We start from the raw sequence: 19,720 nt of genomic DNA, 5'->3' as shown, positions 1-19,720 counted from the left end.
GGAGGTTGCGGTGAGCCGAGATCGCGCCATTGCACTCCAGCCTGGGTTCAGGCAATTCTCCTGCCTCAGCCTCCTGAGTAGCTGGGATTACAGGCACGCGCCACCATGCCCAGCTAATTTTTTGTATTTTTAGTAGAGACGGGGTTTCACCATGTTGACCAGGATGGTCTCGATCTCTTGACCTCGTGATCCACCCGCCTCGGCCTCCCAAAGTGCTGGGATTACAGGCTTGAGCCACCGCGCCCGGCCAAACCATGTTATTTCTAAATCCTTTCCCAGCCTCGGTACATCATAGGCCGTTCAGCCCCTCACCCACGTAAAAAGATCATTTCACAGTGCCTTGTACCCTACTAGCGAGATCTGCCCTCCAACTAACTGAGGATCTTAAGGATCCTGACTCAAGCTTGCCGTTCAGACTGCCAGCGAAGCCCCTCTTACGAGCAAAAGAGCAACCCCGTATCTGCACTGGTCCGGACGCAGCACAGCTCCTCCTAACCCGAGTACAAAGAACGGTGCACGCTGAGCCCCCACGTGGGTAGCGGACCAGGTCACGTGAGCCGAGACACGCGTCACGTGGCCGAAGAATTCGCGCGATTGGTCTGTCTGACACCACGTGACGGGGAAGCTTGGCCTAGCCTCCCTTCTGCCCAGGAGACTTAAGGCCCCAACCCTCCTTCGGGGTGTTTATCGTTGTGCCAGATTCTCGGCACATTTTGTGAATGTGGCTTAAGCTCCTAACGCTGTGCAAGAGGTGAAAAAAACAATGGAGAAGGCTGGGCTGGACCATAGGAAAGGGATAGAAAAACGGATAGGAATGTAAAGCACAGAGGCGGCTTGGCGTCCTTGGCAGTTAGGAAGACAGGTCCCCGCAGGGGCCTTGGCGGGTTTCCGCTCGCGGGCGTTCTGCGGTGTCTCTCCCGTTGCTATCTCCAGTGTCGCCCTCTTCCTTAGTGCTCTGGAAAGCTGCGGCCCAGCGCGGACTAGGGAGGGCTTCCACTCATTAGGTTGCTAGGAGTCCTGTCGGCGTTTTCTCCCAGGCTTCGCCATGCCGGCGGTGCTCGGTTTTGAAGGCAGCGCCAATAAGATTGGCGTGGGAGTAGTGCGGGATGGCAAGGTGCTGGCGAACCCGCGGCGGACTTATGTCACGCCTCCGGGCACAGGTGGGTGAGAAGGGGACTTGAGAGTTTTCCGCGCACTTCCCCGCACGGAATTAGTCTTCTATCTTCCTAAATACTAGTTAAGTGGGGCCTTGGGTGCATTGTCCGTTCTTACAGCTTTTGATCCGAGTCTCAGGGAAATGATGTGACTTTATTAACATCACAAGGCTGATAACTAGAAGAAGTACAGGCACTTGGAGGTGGATCTGATAAGTTAGTTTACCTTTTATTGAGCGCATTTTATGTGCTAAGCGTTTAGAAATAGATGTTATGATTCTGTTGTGGAATCATATATAAATAGATGTTTATTCTACAGCATGATAAACAGTGTAATAGAGATGGATTCGAAATATTCTGTTTAAAAAATGCTTAGTAGGAGTATAGATTCCAGTTGCCCTGAATATACGCTCCTTTAAAAAAAAAATACTTTAAAAAAAATAGGATGGGGACAAAGAAGAGAGTGGAAAAGACTCCCAGCTTACATGCCAGACAGAAGTGGCTGGCTTTGCAATATTCATATTAAATATTTATGTTCTGGACATTTGGTCTTTATTTTTATTTTTAATTTTAAATTAATTTTATTTTGTGATGGAATCTCACTGTGTCGCCCAGGCTGGAGTGCAATGGCGCGCTCTCGGCTCACCGCAACCTCCAGCTCCCGGGTTCAAGCAATTCTCCTGCCTCAGCCTCCCAAGTAGCTGGGAGTACAGGTGTGCACCACCACGCCTGGCTAATTTTTGTATTTTTAAGTAGAGACTGGGTTTCACCATGTTGGTCAGGCTGGTCTTGAACCCCTGACCTCATGATCTGCCCACCTCATCTCCCAAAGTGCCGGGATTACAGGCGTGAGCCACTGCACCCAGCTTATTTTTTATTTTTATTTAATTTTGTTTGAGACAGAGTCTTGCTCTGTCACCCAGGCTGGAGTGCAATGGCACGCCCTTGGCTCACTGCAACCTCTGCCTTCCAGGTTCAAGCGACTCTTCTACCCCAGCCTCCCAAGTAGCTAGGACTACAGGTGCGTGCCACCACGCCCAGCTAATTTTTATTTTTTTAGTGGAGATGAGGTTTCACCATGTTGGCCAAGCTGATCTGGGACTCCTGACCTTAGGTGATCCTCCCAACTCAGCCTCCCAAAGTGTTGGGATTACAGGCTGAGCCACGGCCCGGGCCTGGTCTTTCTTTTTAAAATGGGAATAATACCTGTATCATTAAATCTTGAAGATTAGATGAAAGTACCAAACACATTACAACTTTTAATTGATATTTTTAGTAAGCTATTATATCTTGCCTACTCGCCCCTCAAACACTTGTATGCATAGGAGAGAGCAGCTGACTTGCATGTATCTGAAAAGCCTCCCTGAACAGGTGACACTGTGACAGATTACTCATTAGAAATATATGTGTATATTTAGCATTCATTCCTCTAGACACTTGGGCACTGGAAATATAAAGATAAATACTCAATGCTTTGAGATACTCATGAGTAAGATGAGCAAACCAGGCCAGGCGTGGTGGCTCACTCCTGTAATCTCAGCACTTTGGGAGGCCGAAGCGGGCGTATCACCTGAGGTCAGGAGTTCAAGACTAGCCTGGCCAACATGTCTTTAAAAGAAAGAATATATATATATTAAAAAAAAAAAAAGATGAGCAAACCATGGAAAATTATAATGCTATAATTGTTATGTTAAATAAACGACATCATCATGCATAGAGTTCTGTAGGGTCACAGAGAAAGAAGATCACCAAAGGGTATGAGGTAGATACCACTTGCATTGAGTCCTGAAGGCTGAGTAGGAGTTGGGTAGGAAGAAGAGCATTTCTGAAAGTTGAATGGCCTATGTAGAAGCCGGAAAGAGTATATATCTGAAAACCTGGAAGATAGAATGCTTAAGGAAAGTGAAAGGTCTCTTCCTACATCACTAAAACTCTTGTTGCTTTAACTTCCTACCTACCTTTGCTACAGAATATCCCTGTGATCTCTGACCTATGTTCATTTTCTAGGATTCCTTCCAGGTGACACAGCCAGGCATCACAGAGCTGTTATCCTAGACCTACTACAGGAGGCACTAACAGAGTCTGGATTAACCTCCCAGGATATCGATTGCATTGCATACACCAAGGGTATGGCTGGGAGAGTGGTCAACGATGGAGGAATATACCTGCAACCTGGCTAGGTCAAAATAGCCAACACCTTACCTCTGCCATCACTGGTACCCCTACCCCACCTCATATCCCTTACTTCCCCCACCTGTTTTTTTTTTTTTTTCCAGCCTCTAGGATTATAACTTCCATTTCTATTCTCCTAGGCCCTGGCATGGGTGCCCCACTGGTTTCTGTGGCCGTTGTGGCTCGTACTGTGGCCCAGCTGTGGAATAAGCCATTGCTGGGTGTGAACCACTGTATAGGCCACATTGAGATGGGCCGCCTCATCACTGGAGCCACCAGCCCAACCGTGTTGTATGTCAGTGGAGGGAATACGCAGGTATTTAGAGTACTCTACCCATTCCCTCTCAACTTCTGAGGCACCGAACCAGTGTCTTCCTTGTTCTACCTGAGTCATGGGAATGTCAGGAACAAAGCTGGGCTCATCTGAACCTAAAATACTGTAAACCAGAAAACCCCCAACAGAGTTTGTAACATTGCAGATTTTGGCAACCTGATCAGAACATTATATGACTTATCTGATTATCATGAGACTTTATATCTGATTATAAAGATTAGGAATTTCTACTTCAGGAAAGAAATGAATGGTAAGGATTAAGCCTTCAAAATAATGAATATCTGAAAGAACGATCTTGCATTATTTTGAAGCTTATTTTGTCTATAAATCTTAGCAATTAAAACTAAGGACCACTATCTGATTTATTATTTTAGGGCAACTACATGTTTTTGTGTTACTGGGGATGATTATATAGACTTGTTATTCTAAGAAGAAGTATAAATAACTTTAAGAATACTTCAGAAATTATAGAAGATATTTTATTTTATTTGAGATGGAGTTTTGCCTTTATTGTCCAGGCTGGAGTGCATTGGCGCAACCTTGGATCACTGCAACCTCGGCCTTCCAGATTCAAGCAATTCTTCTGCCTCAGCCTCCCAAGTAGCTGGGATTACAGGCATGAGCCACCACCCCTGGCTAATTTTTTGTATTTTTAGTCGAGACAGGGTTTCACCATGTTGGCCAGGCTGATCTCCAACTCCTGACCTCAGGTGATCCACCTGCCTCAGCCTCCCAAAGTGCTGGGATTATAGGTGTGAGCCACTGTGCCCGGCCAGAAGGTATTTTAAATTTATAGGTGAGGCTAAAGTTGTTTGGGATACCTCATATGACCTTTTTAAGGTTGGGATTGGATTCCTTTCCAACAGAACACTTGATTATCATTAGAAATAGTTCAGCATTTTCCCCACCTCATGAAAGGTTTGTGTCTAGAAGATGAGACACGTTTCCCATGAAAACAATGTGAAAACTTCAGCAGGTAGAGGGCAAGTAGTTGGCTGAGGCCTGCAGGATGACATACAAGGGTAGGGACTTGGGTTGTGGAAAGTATAATGGAGTCAAAGAGAGTTGATGAAGAGGAGTGGTTTTGTCTTCCTCTTTTTCGCTGCTTGCTTAGATGTAAGAAACAGGGAGGATGATTAGGTGGAGAGGAGTGGATAGTAGAAGCAGAAAGGCAGGATTTTTCCTTCCCCTTTTTGTTACTATCTTTTCAATAGCAGAGAAAGATCTATTTCAGAAAGGGAGGAAATCTCTAACAGCACTGGGAAGGCAAAGGGACTTCATGGTTCCTAGGAAGCCCTTGGTGTTAAAAGGATGCAGCATATGTGTCGGTAGGTGACAGATATTCTCTGTTAAAAGTTGGTCACATACGAAGAATGGCCTTAATACAAAAAAAGGGGGGTGTGGTGGCTGGCGCCTATAATCCCAGATACTTGGAAGGCTGAGGCAGGAGAATTGCTTGAACCCAGGAGGCAGAGGTTGCAGTGAGCTGAGATCACGCCATTGCACTCCAGCCTGGATGACAGAGCAAGACTGTATTAAAAAAAAAAATAAAACAAAAAATAAAAGAAAAATGACCTTAATTGGATTGCCATTACTGACTTGGCTGGGCCTTTAGTCTGACTCCATATGAGATTTTTTAATTCTTCAACTCTGCTTCTTGTTTCTAAATACCAGTGCCCTGCTTGATATGGTGGCTGACACCTATAATCCCAGCACTTTGGGAGGCCGAGGCAGGTAGTTTACTTGAGACCAGGAGTTTGAGACCAGGCTGGGCAACACAGTAAGACGCCATCTCTACAAAAATATAAAAATTAGCCACACATGGTTGTCCAGGTACCTAGGAGGCTGAGGTGGGAGGATCCTTTGAGCCTAGGAGGTCGAGGCTGCAGTGAGCTATGATCACATCACTCCAGTCTGGGAGACAAAGTGAAACCCTGTCTTAAAAAAACAAAAATACCACTGCCCCTGTGTGATAATTTAGGGGTCTTGTTCTTTGCCTCCAAGCAGAAAAGCTTGTTCCTTACTGTCGAGATTGCATTTAAGGGATATATTGGGAACTTTTAAGCCAGAAAAAAGAAATGTATTTGAAGTGACTGTTTCTGCCTGGACCTAGACTGTGTCGTAGATTAGGAATCTGCTCCTGGAATCCTCGGAGTGTACAGATTCCTTCTCAAATCAGAGCTGTAAAAACATTACCAATTCACCATTTGGGAAACACTTTTTTCCCACTTGTTATTGGAAGCTTTGGTGGTCATGTTGATCCTCTGCTATGTTTTTCTCCCAAAGCCAAATAATCCTCTTTACAGACTTGGGGTTTCATGGACATCCTCATCACCCTTAGGTGATTGCATACTCAGAACATCGGTACCGTATCTTTGGGGAAACCATCGATATTGCAGTGGGTAACTGTCTGGATCGTTTTGCTCGAGTGCTGAAGGTAAGCCAGTGGGGCTGCAGAGAACATAAAATGTGGGTGAATTTTAGGAAAACCATGGAGGGGGAGGGGGGAAATATTAAATGAGTTTCTTATGCTTCCTGCATATTTGATTTCGTCCTCTTCCATTCACTTCTTCCTTATTTTTTTCTTCTGCTAGATTTCGAATGACCCAAGTCCAGGATACAACATTGAACAGATGGCAAAGCGGTAAGGGGACTTATGGTGGAAGCACGCTGGCTCCTGGGGCTTTAGGGATTTTCCCGTATACATTAACAAAATTTGGGAGGGACTTTGGAGGGTGAGAAGCCAGCTGACTGTAGGCTTAGTGCCTGGTATACTCATTCCCACATAGAGGCAAGAAGCTAGTTGAGCTGCCATACACCGTAAAGGGGATGGACGTCTCATTCTCAGGGATCCTATCTTTCATTGAGGTGAGTGTGAGAGAGGTGATGAAACAGGCACTTTCGTGCTTTTTAAATAAAGCATATCTGCTTTGCTTACTGTTGTATTTCATATAGCACAGTGTATTTATATAGCACAGTGCTGGTCCATATCATGTGCTGGGTAGATTCATTTAGAAGGTACTTACTGAATATCTTTGTGTGCCAGGTACTGTTTTAGATAGTAGAGATGCAACATGGAGCGAAACAAAAATCCCTGCCTACATGGAGTTTTGATTCTAAGTTAGGGAGCAGGGGAGATAGAAAGAGGAAAATAATGAAGTTTCAGATGGTGGTGAGTACAGGTAAAAAATTAAGCAGGGTAAGGGGTGAGAGATGCCAGGACAAGCATTCAAAAAGTAATTACTGCATCTTAAATGAATACTGCTCATTCTATACCATGATGCCAATGAAGGGAATGTACAGGATGTGCTGGTAACTTGATTTGTGGTAAAACATGGTGATCCTCCGAATATATTAATTTTTGCTCTCATGTAATCGCAAAACCATGATTTATTTATTTATTTATTTTTTATTGTCTGAAGTGAAAACAAAATGATTTGTTGATTCATTTGTTTTTCTCTTTAATTATAGGATGTAGCCCATCGGATGCTGGCCACAGGCGAGTGTACTCCTGAGGATCTGTGTTTTTCCCTGCAGGTAATGAATTAAAAAGCTGGGACAGAAAGTTGGGGCTGGAGGAGCTTTTATATAGTAGAGCAGAACCCAGCTGGGATACCCCTCTGATCTTTTCTCCTTGTCTGTCCCCGACAGGAAACCGTGTTTGCAATGCTGGTAGAGATAACAGAGCGAGCCATGGCACATTGTGGCTCCCAGGAGGCCCTCATTGTAGGAGGAGTGGGGTGTACGTACTGTTGAACAATTTTCTCTTTTCTGTTCTTAGCACTCTGCCTCTTCCTCCTGATATTCTAAATCATGAGGGGTTTGGGGTATGCTTCCCAATCCTTGCCCTGATCCCCTACGTCATTGTTCTAAAAGTAGGTGTATGTGATGTATTCTGCTGGACCACGAAGAGGTAGCTAAAACTAAGCTAACCCTGTTCCCTGCCTCTTTGTAGGTAACGTGAGGCTGCAGGAGATGATGGCGACGATGTGCCAGGAACGTGGAGCCCGGCTTTTTGCTACAGATGAGAGGTAAAGACACTTTACCTTTGGTTTCTTTTTTACTTCTCCTGTTCTTGTGATTTCCCACCCTTAGATGCCAATTTTCATATCGCTTTTGCATCCCAGATTTTGTATTGACAATGGAGCCATGATAGCTCAGGCTGGCTGGGAGATGTTTCAGGCTGGACACAGGACCCCCCTCAGTGATTCTGGGGTTACACAGAGGTGAGTGATTCACCTCTTGGTGAGGATAGATTATTGGGATGTAGACAAAAATCAGCAGGGAAGAGAGTCCAGGAACATGAGGGCAGAGAAGAATGGAAGATGTTAAGGGCTAGTTCTCCATCTTGATTTTTCTCTTTTTCTGCAGGTATCGGACAGATGAAGTAGAAGTGACCTGGAGGGACTAATAAGATTAACAGAATCAGAGTAGATAGTTCCCTAATTGGAACCCGAAGGACCCTGTGCGTCAATCTCTATCCTGATGTCGTGGGAGTCCTAGCAAAGCTATAGACTCCAAGCAAGGCTTGGGGTCCTTCATGGAACCCCAAGATGACTCAGCAATAAATTTTTTTTTTTTTGGTTTTATATGTTGGTGGTTGGATGGTGTTGTGCAGGACCAATATATAGATTTGGTGTTTGATAAATTCTTGTTGGAAGCTGCTGCTGTGGAGCCAAGAATGAGGTATCCTTTTTTTTTGCCTTTTCTTTTTTTTTTGGTTAATAAATGGAATCTTGCTGTGTTGTCCAGACTGGTCTTGAACTGGGCTCAAGCAGTCTTATCACCTCAGCCTCCTGAGTAGGCATGCCATTGTGCCTGGCAACAATAGTATTATAACTATTATTATTTCAGTATTAGGTCCTATTTTAACTGCTTTACATTCATTCTCTCATTTAAATTCTTTGAAGTAGATACTCAAGACTTCTCTTCAAACAGCTTGGAGGCTGGGTGCAGTAGCTCACACCTGTTATCCCAATGCTTTGAGAGGCCAAGGCAGGAGGATCCCTTGAGCCCAGGAGTTTAAGCCAAGCCCAGGCAACGTAGCCAGACACCATCTACTCGAAAAATCTAAAAATTACCTGGGCATGGTGGCACACTATAGCTCCCTGGGAGCAGTGGCTCAGTCACAGCTTACTGTAGTCCCAACTCCAAGGGAGGCTGAGTTGGGAAGATAGCTTGACCCCAGGAGTTTGAGATCACAGTGAGCTGCGATTCTGCCACTGCATTCCAGCCTGGGTGACAGAACAAAACCTTGTCTCTTAAAAACAAACAAACAGCCTGGAGATTGGTCTAATTTGTAACTCTAGAGTAAAACTGCCTCTACTCCATATACTTTCCCCTACATGAACAAAGCAGTGATTCCACTGTTTTGTTCGCATCTACAGTACCTACCTTTTCTAACTCTAGCAGCTCTTCCACTGTGCCCTCTGAAACTGATAGCCAGTCATATGTCAAATTCTCTGTATCTCAGCCTCTTCTCTGAATGTTCCCTTCACATTCACACTCTTCAGACTTGGTTTCTTACAAGGACTCTTACTTGGCAGTGGTGGTGTTTTCCCTCTCGCACCCATTGTACCACTGGGCCTGGAGGTGGTGCACGTGTCCTCATTTTTTCTCATACTGTTTCCAGACCATTGTCCCTTATCCCTAGGACCCTTCTGCTTTGAAACAAACTAGCACACGAACACCACTGTTGTCATAAATCTTGAGGATTTCAGTGTTCTGGTAGATCATTCTAACACCACTTCAACCACTTATTTCTTTGGTCCTGTGCTAGAGCTGCAGGTCCTCCACATCTCAGTTTCAAATAGCCGACTCTCTGCTACCACCACCTCCTATCTTTCCAGTACATTTTCGTTAGTATGCGAAATCCAGCAGTTCATCCCTTCACCAGGACCTATGGTCCACTGATCATACTTCCTTTCACAGATTTTATCCCCCACGTGTTTTTATTTCCCTCCTCCTTCAGCTAAATTCCCATAATCTGCCTCATTTCCTTTCCCCTCTTTTGCTTTTGGCATATTCAGCTGATTACCTGCCTAAGACCCATGGAGCCGAAAAGGCTAGTAAAAAATAGCTATGCTGACTGATGTTTAAATTTATGACTGTGACACTAAACTGGGTCCTTTAGGCCACCCATAAATAGACCATTTCTCTAGTCCTTTCACTTGCCCTCTTCTCTAGTAACTCTCTGAGACCTTCTGTCCTCTCAAATCTCTAACATCTCCCCCTATTCTCTGACCTTGGTTCCTATTTCAGTAAGAAAATAGAAGCAGTCAGTATACATTTATAGCCTTCTACCCTTGAAACTAACCACCTTCAAGCATCTGTACCCATGTCCTCTGCCTTCCTTCCTGTTACCATGAACCAGTGGTTCTCAACCAGAGCTGATTTTGCTTCTTAGAGGACATTGGATTGTCACCACGGATTAGAGGATACTTTACTGATTAAAAGTCAGGGCTGGGTGCAGTGCTTCACGCCTGTAATCCCAGCACTTTGGGAGGCCGAGGTGGGTGGATCACTTGAGGCCAGGAGTTCCAGACCAGTCTGAGCAGCATGGCAAAACCCCATCTCTACTAAAAATACAAAAAGTCAGCTGTGCGTGGTGTCACACGTCTGTAATCCCAACTACTCAGGCACAAGAATCGCTTGAACCCAGAAGGCAGAGGTTGCAGTGAGCCGAGATCATGCCACTGCATTCCAGCCTGGGTGACAGCAAGACTCTCTCAAGGGATAATTCTCCCTGTTTTCCTGTAGAGTCAGTATTTCCTTCTGTCCTGAATCTTGCCATCATCACACAAAGATGCCACTGTTTTCCTCATTTCACAAATAATGCCCTCTTGACCCCATTTGCCCTTCCAACTGCTTCCCATTTTTCTGTTCCACTTTGCAGCAAAACTTAAAAAGCCTTGTCTTCAATTTCTCTTTAAAATCTCTACCAAAACTATTCTTACCACATTCACTAATGACTTGCACATAGCTAAGTCTAATGGCGTATTCTTCATCTTCAGAAGCTATCAGCAGCATTTGGCACTTCCTCTTTGAAACAGTTTCCTTACTTGGCTTTAGGATGCATTTTCTCGTCTGCCTCCTAGTTTACTGACTGCGCTTTCTTAGTCTCCTTTGCCAGTTTCTCCTCATCTCCACAGAGTTTAGTCCTCAGACTACTCTCTTTACACATATACCTGTGACTCCCAGTTACAGCTCCAGCCTGGACTTCCATCCCAAATACCTAGCTGCCCATTGGCACCTCTACTTGGATGTTTAATAGGCATCTCGGCCGGGCGTGGTGACTCATGCTTGTAATCCAAGCACTTTGGAGGCCAAGGTGGGCAGATCACCTGAGGTTGGGAGTTCAAGACCAGCCTGACCAACATGGTGAAACCCCGTCTTTAAAAAAAAAAAAAAAAAAAGACATCTCAAATTTAACATACTCAAAATTGCACTTACTTCTCCAGTTGTTCATGCCAAAGTATCTTTGGCAGTTTTATTTCTTCTTCTCCAGTTCATCAAATCCTCTTGGCTCCACCTTCAAAGTATATCCAGAATTCCATTTCTCCTCACTTCCACTGCTGCCACTGCAGATCAGGTATCTACAGTGGCAGCAGTGGAAGTGAGGAGAAATGTGAGAATTCTGTATCTTCAGAATTATTGTTGTGGCTGGTCTTTTTCCTTTGACCATTGCTACTTAGAGTCAATTCTCCACATAGCAGCCAGAGTGAATAGCGTTAGCATGGAAACCAGATCAAGTTACTCTTCTGCTCAAAACCCTCAGTATTTTCTTACATCAAAGGAAAAATCAGAGTCTTTTTTAAAGGCCTGTGAGGCCCTCTGTGATCCACTCTGCCCTTCCCCACCTACCACTTTCATCCACTACTCAATTCTTTGTTTGCTCAGCTCCACCAACACTAGCTTTTCTGTTGGCCTTTAAACACCACAGTTGTCCTCTGAGGTGGGAGCAGAGCATTGGGCACTTGGTAAATGCAGAGTTCATTTTCTAGTCCTGTTCTGGTTTTTATGTCCCGATCTTCCCTTTCCTGTTCTCCCTGGAGCTTGGAGAACTTGGGAGTTCCTGGGGAGCCCTGGAGTCCCTACCGTCATTACTGAGCCAGTAGACGTCCACAGTCCTCTGGCCCTGCTTGCATTGGAACATTGTTTGAGGCTGCTGGAGTAAGGATGCTGCCTGAGAAGAGAGTAAGAAAGAATGAGACAAACTCCTTACGCAGCTGAGCAACTGCTCCTTGTATCGTACCTCTCTTCCCCTAAGAGAATTACTGCTATTCCAGAGAAATGTCATGTGGCTTCTCTCCATATTGACTAACCACATTCCCTTTTCATTTTCCTGGGTGCCTGCTTCTCTAACCCACTCTCAACTCTGTTTTTCCTAAAACAGGACATGTTTTAGGATTGGTCTCCTTTCTGCTAAGTATCCATCCCTATGACGTCCAAATATTCAGGGTTTACTGGGAAAAGTGGGGCTATCTTTTGTGTTGTAACACAAAATAATGTTATCTTTCTACTAAGGATGCCCCAAATGTAAACTGGCAAGATGTGTAATATTACTAGAATTAGGGTAGTGCTGGAAACCATTCTCTAGAATTGGACCGTAGCCCTTCCTGACCACACTCCAGCTCACCCTACTATGTTTTATCTTTTGATCAAAATTTCTCCCACCTGACATTCAAAGCTTTCCCCCACCCCAAACATTTCAGGAGAACCAAACGTCAAGCAAATTCATTTCTCTCACATCTGGTACCCAATTCTATTCAGTCTTAGGTCTTGGTAACTCTAGATGAGCTCATGTGCCTCCCAGATTGCCTTTGAGAGCCAATTTCTATACCTCTCACACCATGTCCTTCTCTTATTCCTCTTTTCACTCACCTTGAGCTTGGCGTTGAGTAGCCAGGCTTAACCCTCCTGGCATCCTTATGAGGCTATGCCATAGTAGTAATCAAAGGCATCACTTTATGGAGAGGAGAGAAAAGGTCTAGGAGGAAGAGATGAAGGAGTGGGAGTCTTTTTCCTGGGGACACAGGCGCTGCTGGGCAGCTGTGGGAAGCAAGGTCTTCACCATGATTATATTTCCTCTCATTATTAGTTCCTGACCATTTGTATGCCCATCTTACTCTTCTCTATCTCACATTTACAGTAGAATACCTATGTAATACTTGACAGCAGATATAGGCCCTTTCTGCCAATTTTGCTGATAACCCAGGATAAGTACATTGGACTTCAGTTGGTTCAAACACGAGACCTGAAAGGAGAAGCAACTAGGAAAGAAGGGGGTATGGTATGTTGGGTGAGGGGTGACCAGAAGACTCCCTTTTTCTCCACTACTCCTCCCAGAATTCAGGAAGCTACTTTCCTTCTGTGTCTGAGCAGATAGCCCTGCAGAGGTTCATGGTTCTTGCCATGGGCTTTCCCAAAAAGCCAATAGTCTGCAAGAACGAGTCGTGTTATATTAAAGAATCAAGTGGACCAACTGGGAACTGTGATAAAACTGGAGAGCACCTGCCTTGTCCCACAGGAGAGGAGCTACTCAGCCCCAGCTAACTGTGTCTTGTGGGATGGAGGCCCAGGATTAGCAGATGCCTGGATCTTAAGTGTTGGCAGTTTATTTTAAAAATTGTAAATGTTGTGCAATCAAAATCCAGACGAAGATCCCATTCCTTGGCTACCATTTTCAACCTCTGGTCTAGAGACTTCCTTACTGGAAGTTCTTAATGTGATCTTGCACATTGGTGAGGCTCACTCAGGACAGTGCCATGTGATAGGTGTCTGCCTGGATTGAAGAGCCCCAGTTCACAACTGCAAAGAGGAAGGGGTGGTGCAGAATGATAGGGGTGGTGCATCAATCGTCGGGTAGAAGAGGAACGAGATTTTACTGTTAGTAATTCTGGGCTTTTTGTGGGGGTCAGCCTCCTGTTGTAACTCACTTCCTGACTCCTTACTCACCCTCCTACTCACTCACTAGGTTTCTTATAGAGCAACAGCAGGAGGAACCCGCCATGTGAGGAGGAACATGATGAGCAGGCAGAGCAGAGAGCCCAGGAGGGAGAGCAAGGGACTTTACCTGCAGAATGAAGGGCACCAGCCTGCAGGGAAGAGCAAATGCAGGCCCTTGTCCTGACCTCAGCACCACCCACTCATGTACCCCAAGGATGTCTTCCCAACTCCTCAGGTCTTTCCAGCCCTGGACCTTACCTCAGCACCTGCCCACATTAACCAGGCAGCCAGGTAAGGTAGGTGTAGAAACAGCCAAAGTTGATGAGGGCACAGGCACAGAGCAGGAAGTTGGTGATGATGGGGGCAATGCTGTTTAGCTCGGCTTTAGGGGAGATGAAAGGTCAGGAGTGAGTCTCCACACTAGCGTCATAAGATCCAGGTCTGGAAGTCAGGGACATAATTTTATGGCTTTCCCCATTCTCTCTATTCCCTTCTTACTCCACCTGCACATTCCCTTCTCCTTACTCCTTGCATACCACCCCTACCACTGCAAACTTTGGAGACATTTTCGTCCACTTTTAGGAAAACAGCAATAGAAAAGAGGCTTTAGGATCAGGTCCTAGAAGCCAGAGGTAGGGCTGGGAAGGGCATGAGAGGAATGGTGATTAATAGAGCCTGGTGTGGAGGGTGGGGTGAGGAATAAGGATGAAACCTACAGCAATGGGGAGGGTGAGCAGATAGCTCCACAGAGGCTTGTGGTTCTTGCCATGGCCTTCCCCCTCCCCCGCAAAAAGCCAATGACTGGGTATGGTTTATCGTGGCACAGCTGCTCCCGACACCATGCTTCTGGCCTGAGGAAAAGGGCAGACAAGCAAAAATCAATGCATTCCTAAAACAATGCTTTCTACCCATGTTTTCACCTAGTTTTCCCAGACTTCTTAGAATTTATCTGCATCTTTGAAGGTTTTACCCCATTCACATGAATCAAGCATCTATGCTATGCCAGGCAATGGGCCAGGCTTCACTCTCTATACTTCTCCTCTGGTTCACTCACCTCGTAGTGACTAGAGAGCCCATAGAGGCAGGACCCTTGCTCTCGACAGCCGCTGAAATCCCAGCCATATTGGACTTTGCGGCCAGGCAACTCCCATTCTGCACACCCTTGTCAGTCCTATTTTCTGAAGCATCTTGAATCATATAGGAACCTGGAAATGGGATTGAGGATACATATTTCTTCATGGGACTAAAACCCCATCCCAGAGCAGTAGGGCTGTCAAGGTACCACCAGTACCAAAAGGCGAAATGGAAGTGTCTATATGGCAGGGGTTGGGGGAATAAGGAAATGACCAAGTTTGATAATCACAGAACACCATACAATTCATTAACAGATAAGAGGGATGCGGGAAACATGAAGGGAGGAGTGGGAGTCACTATAGACTCACCAGCCTTGATGTTGCCTTTGCTGGAGAGGGCTGAGATAGACAACCCAGTGACAGTATGATTGAAGCCAAGAATAGGATAATGAGCCATGGGCACCCTGGGGTGAGGATGCCCCCTTCAGAAGCACTCCCCTAAAACCCCTGGAGCAAAGAGTTCTTACCTGCCTAGATCCCCAGACTTAGGGAACCATGAGCTCCAATCCATTACCATGACTTCTGTGACCCAGCTGAAGTGCACTGGGGCCTTGCTGGTCCTGGCCCCAGAATTCTCCAGATCATCTTGGGAGTGTGGCTTGGTGTGGGATTCCTCTGTCGAGGTGAATGTGGTGCTATATCCTGGCCAAAACAGCACATACATAACAGATACCAAGACCCCTCGCTAGCCATTGCATCTGCAACCAGGAGGATAGCTAATGGACCTGGAGGGCAGTCCCAGAGCTGTAATGGAAGGTGGTGGTAGCCCACACGCAGATTTTATTCTACCTTCAGGAGTTTACTGTGGGACCTGGGTCTTACCAAGCTGCATGGAGCCATCCCAGGACTATGGAGTTGGCATAGAACTCATAGCAGGGTCCAGGGTCCTCATCCTTATAGGCAGGTGGTGAACAGAGGCTGGCTTGGGGTATGACTCTACCAGACTGCAGTTCCTCCACCTCCTGGTGGGCGGCGGGGGTCAAGATGCTAGCCACATTGTCTTGCTGCAGGGAGGCTGTGAGAGGCATCTGAAATGTATGAACTGGGAAAGAGGGTTCAGACCCTGGACACTATCTCCCCTTATGCTGGCCAGGACAACCACAAACTGCCTCTCGGTCATTTTGGAAAGTACACCTACTGGCTAGGCTCACCCAGGGAATGCTAACTACTAAGAGTTGCCAGAGGTACCCAGGCAACAAATGGGGAAATAGAGACAGCTCTGAAAATAGGAGGGGGTGCTGTGAGGGTCAGCCCACTTTCCCACCCTACCCCACCCTCCACATGATCCCTTTCATCTGAATCACAAGGGACACTCATACCTCCTTCCCTTATTAAGTCTGCCTGTGGAGTCAACCTATCTAGCCTGGGCCAGACATTTTATAGGCCAGGAAGTAGCCGCCCTTGGCCTACCCGACCTCCCTAAGAGAAGGGAGAGGAAGTATATCACTGCATCTTCCCCCAAATCCTTTCCCCAATATGATACTCAAAACTGTGGCACAAAGTGATTGCCTGGCTTTTAGGGGATTTAGTCAAGCACCTGGTCTCAGGATAAGAAAAGAGGTGTCCTGGAGGGAGAGGGAGTGGCTGTTACTGACTGGTTCAAACGGAATACCTGCATGCCCATAGCCCATCTAGTCCAGGACTCTGGTCCACACAGCATGCAGCTCAATCACACCTTCCACTATCTGGTTCTTATCCCAGTGCCAAGATGAGAGTTAGAATTGCCCAGACTTTTCCAAAGACACAGGGTTGAATTTCAGGCTCTCACCCTGGACCCCACCTCTGGACAGAGAGAAAGCCCTGTGCTGGGGGTGAGACATCTAGGTCCATAGCCCTGATCCCTGCCCCTTCACTTTCCCCACACCTCTGTCCTCTATGGATAAGGCTGGGCTATGTTCGCTCCTGGGTCTCAGCTGTTCCCTCCTGGGTCCTAGATTTTTTGTTTTTTGAGATAGGGTTTTCTCTGTCACCCAAGCTGAAGTACAGTGGTGCAACCTCGGCTCACTGCAACCTCTGCTTCCTGGGCTCAAGCGATTGTCCCACCTCAGCCTCCTAAGAAGCTGGGGCTAAAGGTGTGGCCCGCCATGCCCAGCTAATTTTTATAGTTTTTGGTAGAGATGGGGCTTCACCATGTTGCTCAGGCTGGTCTCAGACTCCTGGCCTCAAGTGATCCATCCGCCTTGACCTCCCAAAGTGCTACAACTACAGGCATGAGCCACCACGCTCAGCTAATTTTTGTATTTTTTGGTAGAAATAAAAAAACTGGGGTTTCATCATGTTGCCCCCGCTGGTCTCAAACTCCTGGGCTCAAGTGACCCACCCACATCATGCCTCCCAAAGTGCTAGGATTACTGGGAAGAGCTGCCATGCCCGGCCAGGTCCCAGCTTTATCATGCACAGAAAAGTCAACAGCCAAAGCCCAGTCCAGACTCTTTGCCTGACCCTTCCAGCCCACTCTGGTGAGCACAGCCCTTCTGGCCTTGGGCTCATTCCATCGGATCCCCTCATTCTCCTTACTTTTCTAATTTGCCTAGCTCAGCACTCTTGTATGACCTATAGGTGGGAAGGTGGGGGTGTCAATCTGGGAGGGAGCCCAGGGGATTGGGTGTCAGAGTTAGGACACCAGGTGCCAAGTGCCTAGCCAACCACCACCAGCTATAATTAGCCCCATGGGGCCACTGGCTGACTGGGATGCCATGTGGGCAAGTTCCCTCTGCCACACAGCCCCAAGCACAGCAGGGGCTCAAGTAAGAGGGCAAGCGGAACACTGGTGTCTCCTGAGGGTGACTAAAAGGATGGGGGCAATGGGGAGGAGTGTGGCACAGGATCTTTACCTGGCTTCTTGCATGTTTTGCTGTACCGTTTGTATCCCATAGTTGCCCTGTATATCCCTGATACTCCAGTGTTGGGATGTGGCTGGGGGTAGGAGGAGGGTGTTGGAGCAGGGGAGAGACTGACATTTTGACCGGCTGGAGACATGGTTCCTCTGGCCTCTCTGGGTCCAGCTCTGACACTAGGCTGTCTTGCTTCTGCTCATCTGCAGCTATCCAGCAAACCCCGGCATGAGCCTCTCGGACACCCCACATTATCCTTCTCAGCTGGAGAGTATCTCTCTTCCCGTCCAGGACTGCCTTGGACTCCCCGTGCACGCCCAAAGAGCCGCTTCCTGGCCTTCCTCCCCCGACGAGGATCCCAGTTTGCCTTCTTTTCCTCTGGAAGAGCCTGGCCCCAGGACCCTGGTCCCAGGGAGCCTTCCCTTTTCAGCCTTGTTCCTAGAGGAAGAAGAGGAAGAGGATGAAGATGAAGACGAGGAGGAGCCCGAGTGGCTGCGCAGCGAGGAGCATCCGAGCCAGTTTTTCGCCGAGGCCCAGCGGCTGCGGGAGCAGAGATTGTTGCTAGACGAAGAGGTGTCAGTCGCGGGGCGGGTATACGGGGTGCATCTGGTGATCCTGGCCGCAGTCAGCAGCCTCTTCCGAGACAGGCTGCTGGGCGGCGGAGGTCCGCGGCCCCTCTTAAGCCTCGAGGTGTCCCCAGGGGGATGGGAGGCCGTGCTGACCTTTGCCTATGAGGGGGTGCTGGGCCCCGCCCCGCAGGGGGATGTGCTGGCGGCCGCCGAGGCGCTGGGAGCGCCCCGGGTGAAGGCTGCTGCCCAGCGGAGATGCGAGAGGGCTGGAAATGCCCGGGAAGATGTAAAGGAGCCCAGCCAGGCAGAGGAGCTGAGGGAGAACCTGCGCGGAATCGAGCTTCTCTACCGAGAGGGCGTCGGCTGTGACTTGAAGCTGGAGGCAGGCGGCTGCCAGCTGCGGGGTGAGGGCTTGTAGGGCATTAAATTACTGCAGGTGCATATGCTGCCGGAATGGTGTGTGCAAGCCGCAGGCGGTTTGATCCCCACCTTGATGGTTTCGATCCCTGCTGCTGTCAGAATTTCCCTGGGATGGCCTTTGGTGCCTCTCATGCCGCACCGAGAACTGAGCATGCGCAGTTGAGTTGTTTTCTAGGCGAGCTGACAGATTTAAACTGACTCTCTGTCTGGCTTTTCCTGTGTCCAGTAACAAGGCATTTCCAGCCAGCTGGCTAGAGCTAAGGGTACAATCCATGGCAGTAGAACAAGCAGAAAGTGGATTGACTCAAACAGAAATCAACCAAAGGCCCTTCTTGGCATCTTCCATTTGGGACACAGGAAAGCCAGGGGAACATGGTGGAAAACTCAGTGTGTCCTTTCACCTTGGTGTGCTTGACTCACGGGCCCTGCAACTAATGAGCAAGTTCTGGTACTGTTTAAGGTCACCAGGTCAGGGGCCTTTTTTATTTTTTTTTCTTTCCTCCTCTGAGACAGGGTCTCACTCTGTCACCCAGGCTAGAGTGCAGTGGCATGATCTTAGCTCACTGCATCCTTCACCTCCTGGGTTCAAGTGATTCTCCTGCTTCAGCCTCATAAGTAGCTGGGATTGCAGGCGCCTGCCACCACACCTGGCTAAATTTTTTGGTATCTTTTACTAGAGATGGGGTTTTACCAAGTTGACCGGGCTGATCTAGAACTCCCGACCTCAAGTGATCCACCTGTCTCGGCCTCTCAAAGTGCTGGGATTACAGGCATGAGCCACCGTGCCTGGTCTGGCCATGGTACTTTGAAGTTAACCCTGCTCATCACCAGGAAAGCTAAGTAGGGTTGCGTAAGTTGGGTGTTATTCAGAGTCTACTAACATTTAGTGAGGCAATGGGTGCCTGAAACTTTTACACATGACATCTCTTTTAATTTTCACTGAAAGCTAGTGAGGTCAATATCATTATCTATAGGTGCAAATAAGGAACATTAAATTCAGAGATGTTGACTTACGACAACCAGGATACAAGTCCACATTACTAGTCCAGTCTGCTTCCATGAACTAGGCCATGCAATGCCTCCTATGCCATTATTCCAAGACACCATAGGACCTGGAAAATGAAGTTGCAATGTGGACACATGAAAGTTTAAAGTT

At 47.3% G+C, this 19,720-nt stretch overlaps 3 protein-coding genes across 11 annotated transcripts in view; 2 read left to right on the top strand and 1 right to left on the bottom strand.

The window, feature by feature from the left end:
• Positions 1 to 551, bottom strand: part of APEX1 (apurinic/apyrimidinic endodeoxyribonuclease 1) — a 3,147-nt gene extending 2,596 nt beyond the window's left edge. The window contains exon 1 of one of the 3 annotated variants that reach the window (XM_032261295.1): positions 439 to 551. The gene's annotated coding sequence lies outside the window, so the exon portion shown is untranslated. Of the gene's footprint in view, positions 1 to 256 lie in introns of all 3 variants that reach the window. The other 2 variants (XM_032261293.1, XM_032261294.1) reach the window with 2 other exon arrangements.
• Positions 552 to 634: 83 nt separating this feature from the next.
• On the top strand, positions 635 to 8,248 carry OSGEP (O-sialoglycoprotein endopeptidase). The gene is made up of 11 exons (XM_032261292.1): positions 635 to 1,160; positions 3,162 to 3,281; positions 3,467 to 3,642; positions 6,002 to 6,097; positions 6,255 to 6,304; positions 6,450 to 6,528; positions 7,132 to 7,197; positions 7,312 to 7,402; positions 7,616 to 7,691; positions 7,788 to 7,886; positions 8,032 to 8,248. Exons 1-11 carry the CDS (start codon positions 1,046 to 1,048, stop codon positions 8,069 to 8,071), a joined length of 1,008 nt encoding a protein of 335 aa, XP_032117183.1. The 5' UTR covers positions 635 to 1,045; the 3' UTR covers positions 8,072 to 8,248.
• Positions 8,226 to 19,720, top strand: part of KLHL33 (kelch like family member 33) — an 18,629-nt gene continuing 7,134 nt past the window's right edge. The window contains exons 1-3 of one of the 7 annotated variants that reach the window (XM_032261285.1): positions 8,226 to 8,346; positions 13,637 to 13,899; positions 18,006 to 18,548. In XM_032261285.1, coding sequence (XP_032117176.1) covers positions 13,743 to 13,899; positions 18,006 to 18,548 — 700 coding nt within the window. In that variant the 5' untranslated portion in view covers positions 8,226 to 8,346; positions 13,637 to 13,742. The other 6 variants (XM_032261280.1, XM_032261282.1, XM_032261279.1 and 3 more) reach the window with 6 other exon arrangements.

The sequence above is a fragment of the Sapajus apella genome, unplaced genomic scaffold (assembly GCF_009761245.1).
Source record: "Sapajus apella isolate SASKATOON/1434 unplaced genomic scaffold, GSC_monkey_1.0 scaffold122, whole genome shotgun sequence".
In the NCBI taxonomy this organism is placed as follows: domain Eukaryota; kingdom Metazoa; phylum Chordata; class Mammalia; order Primates; family Cebidae; genus Sapajus; species Sapajus apella.
This window is presented reverse-complemented; position numbering and strand designations above follow the sequence as displayed.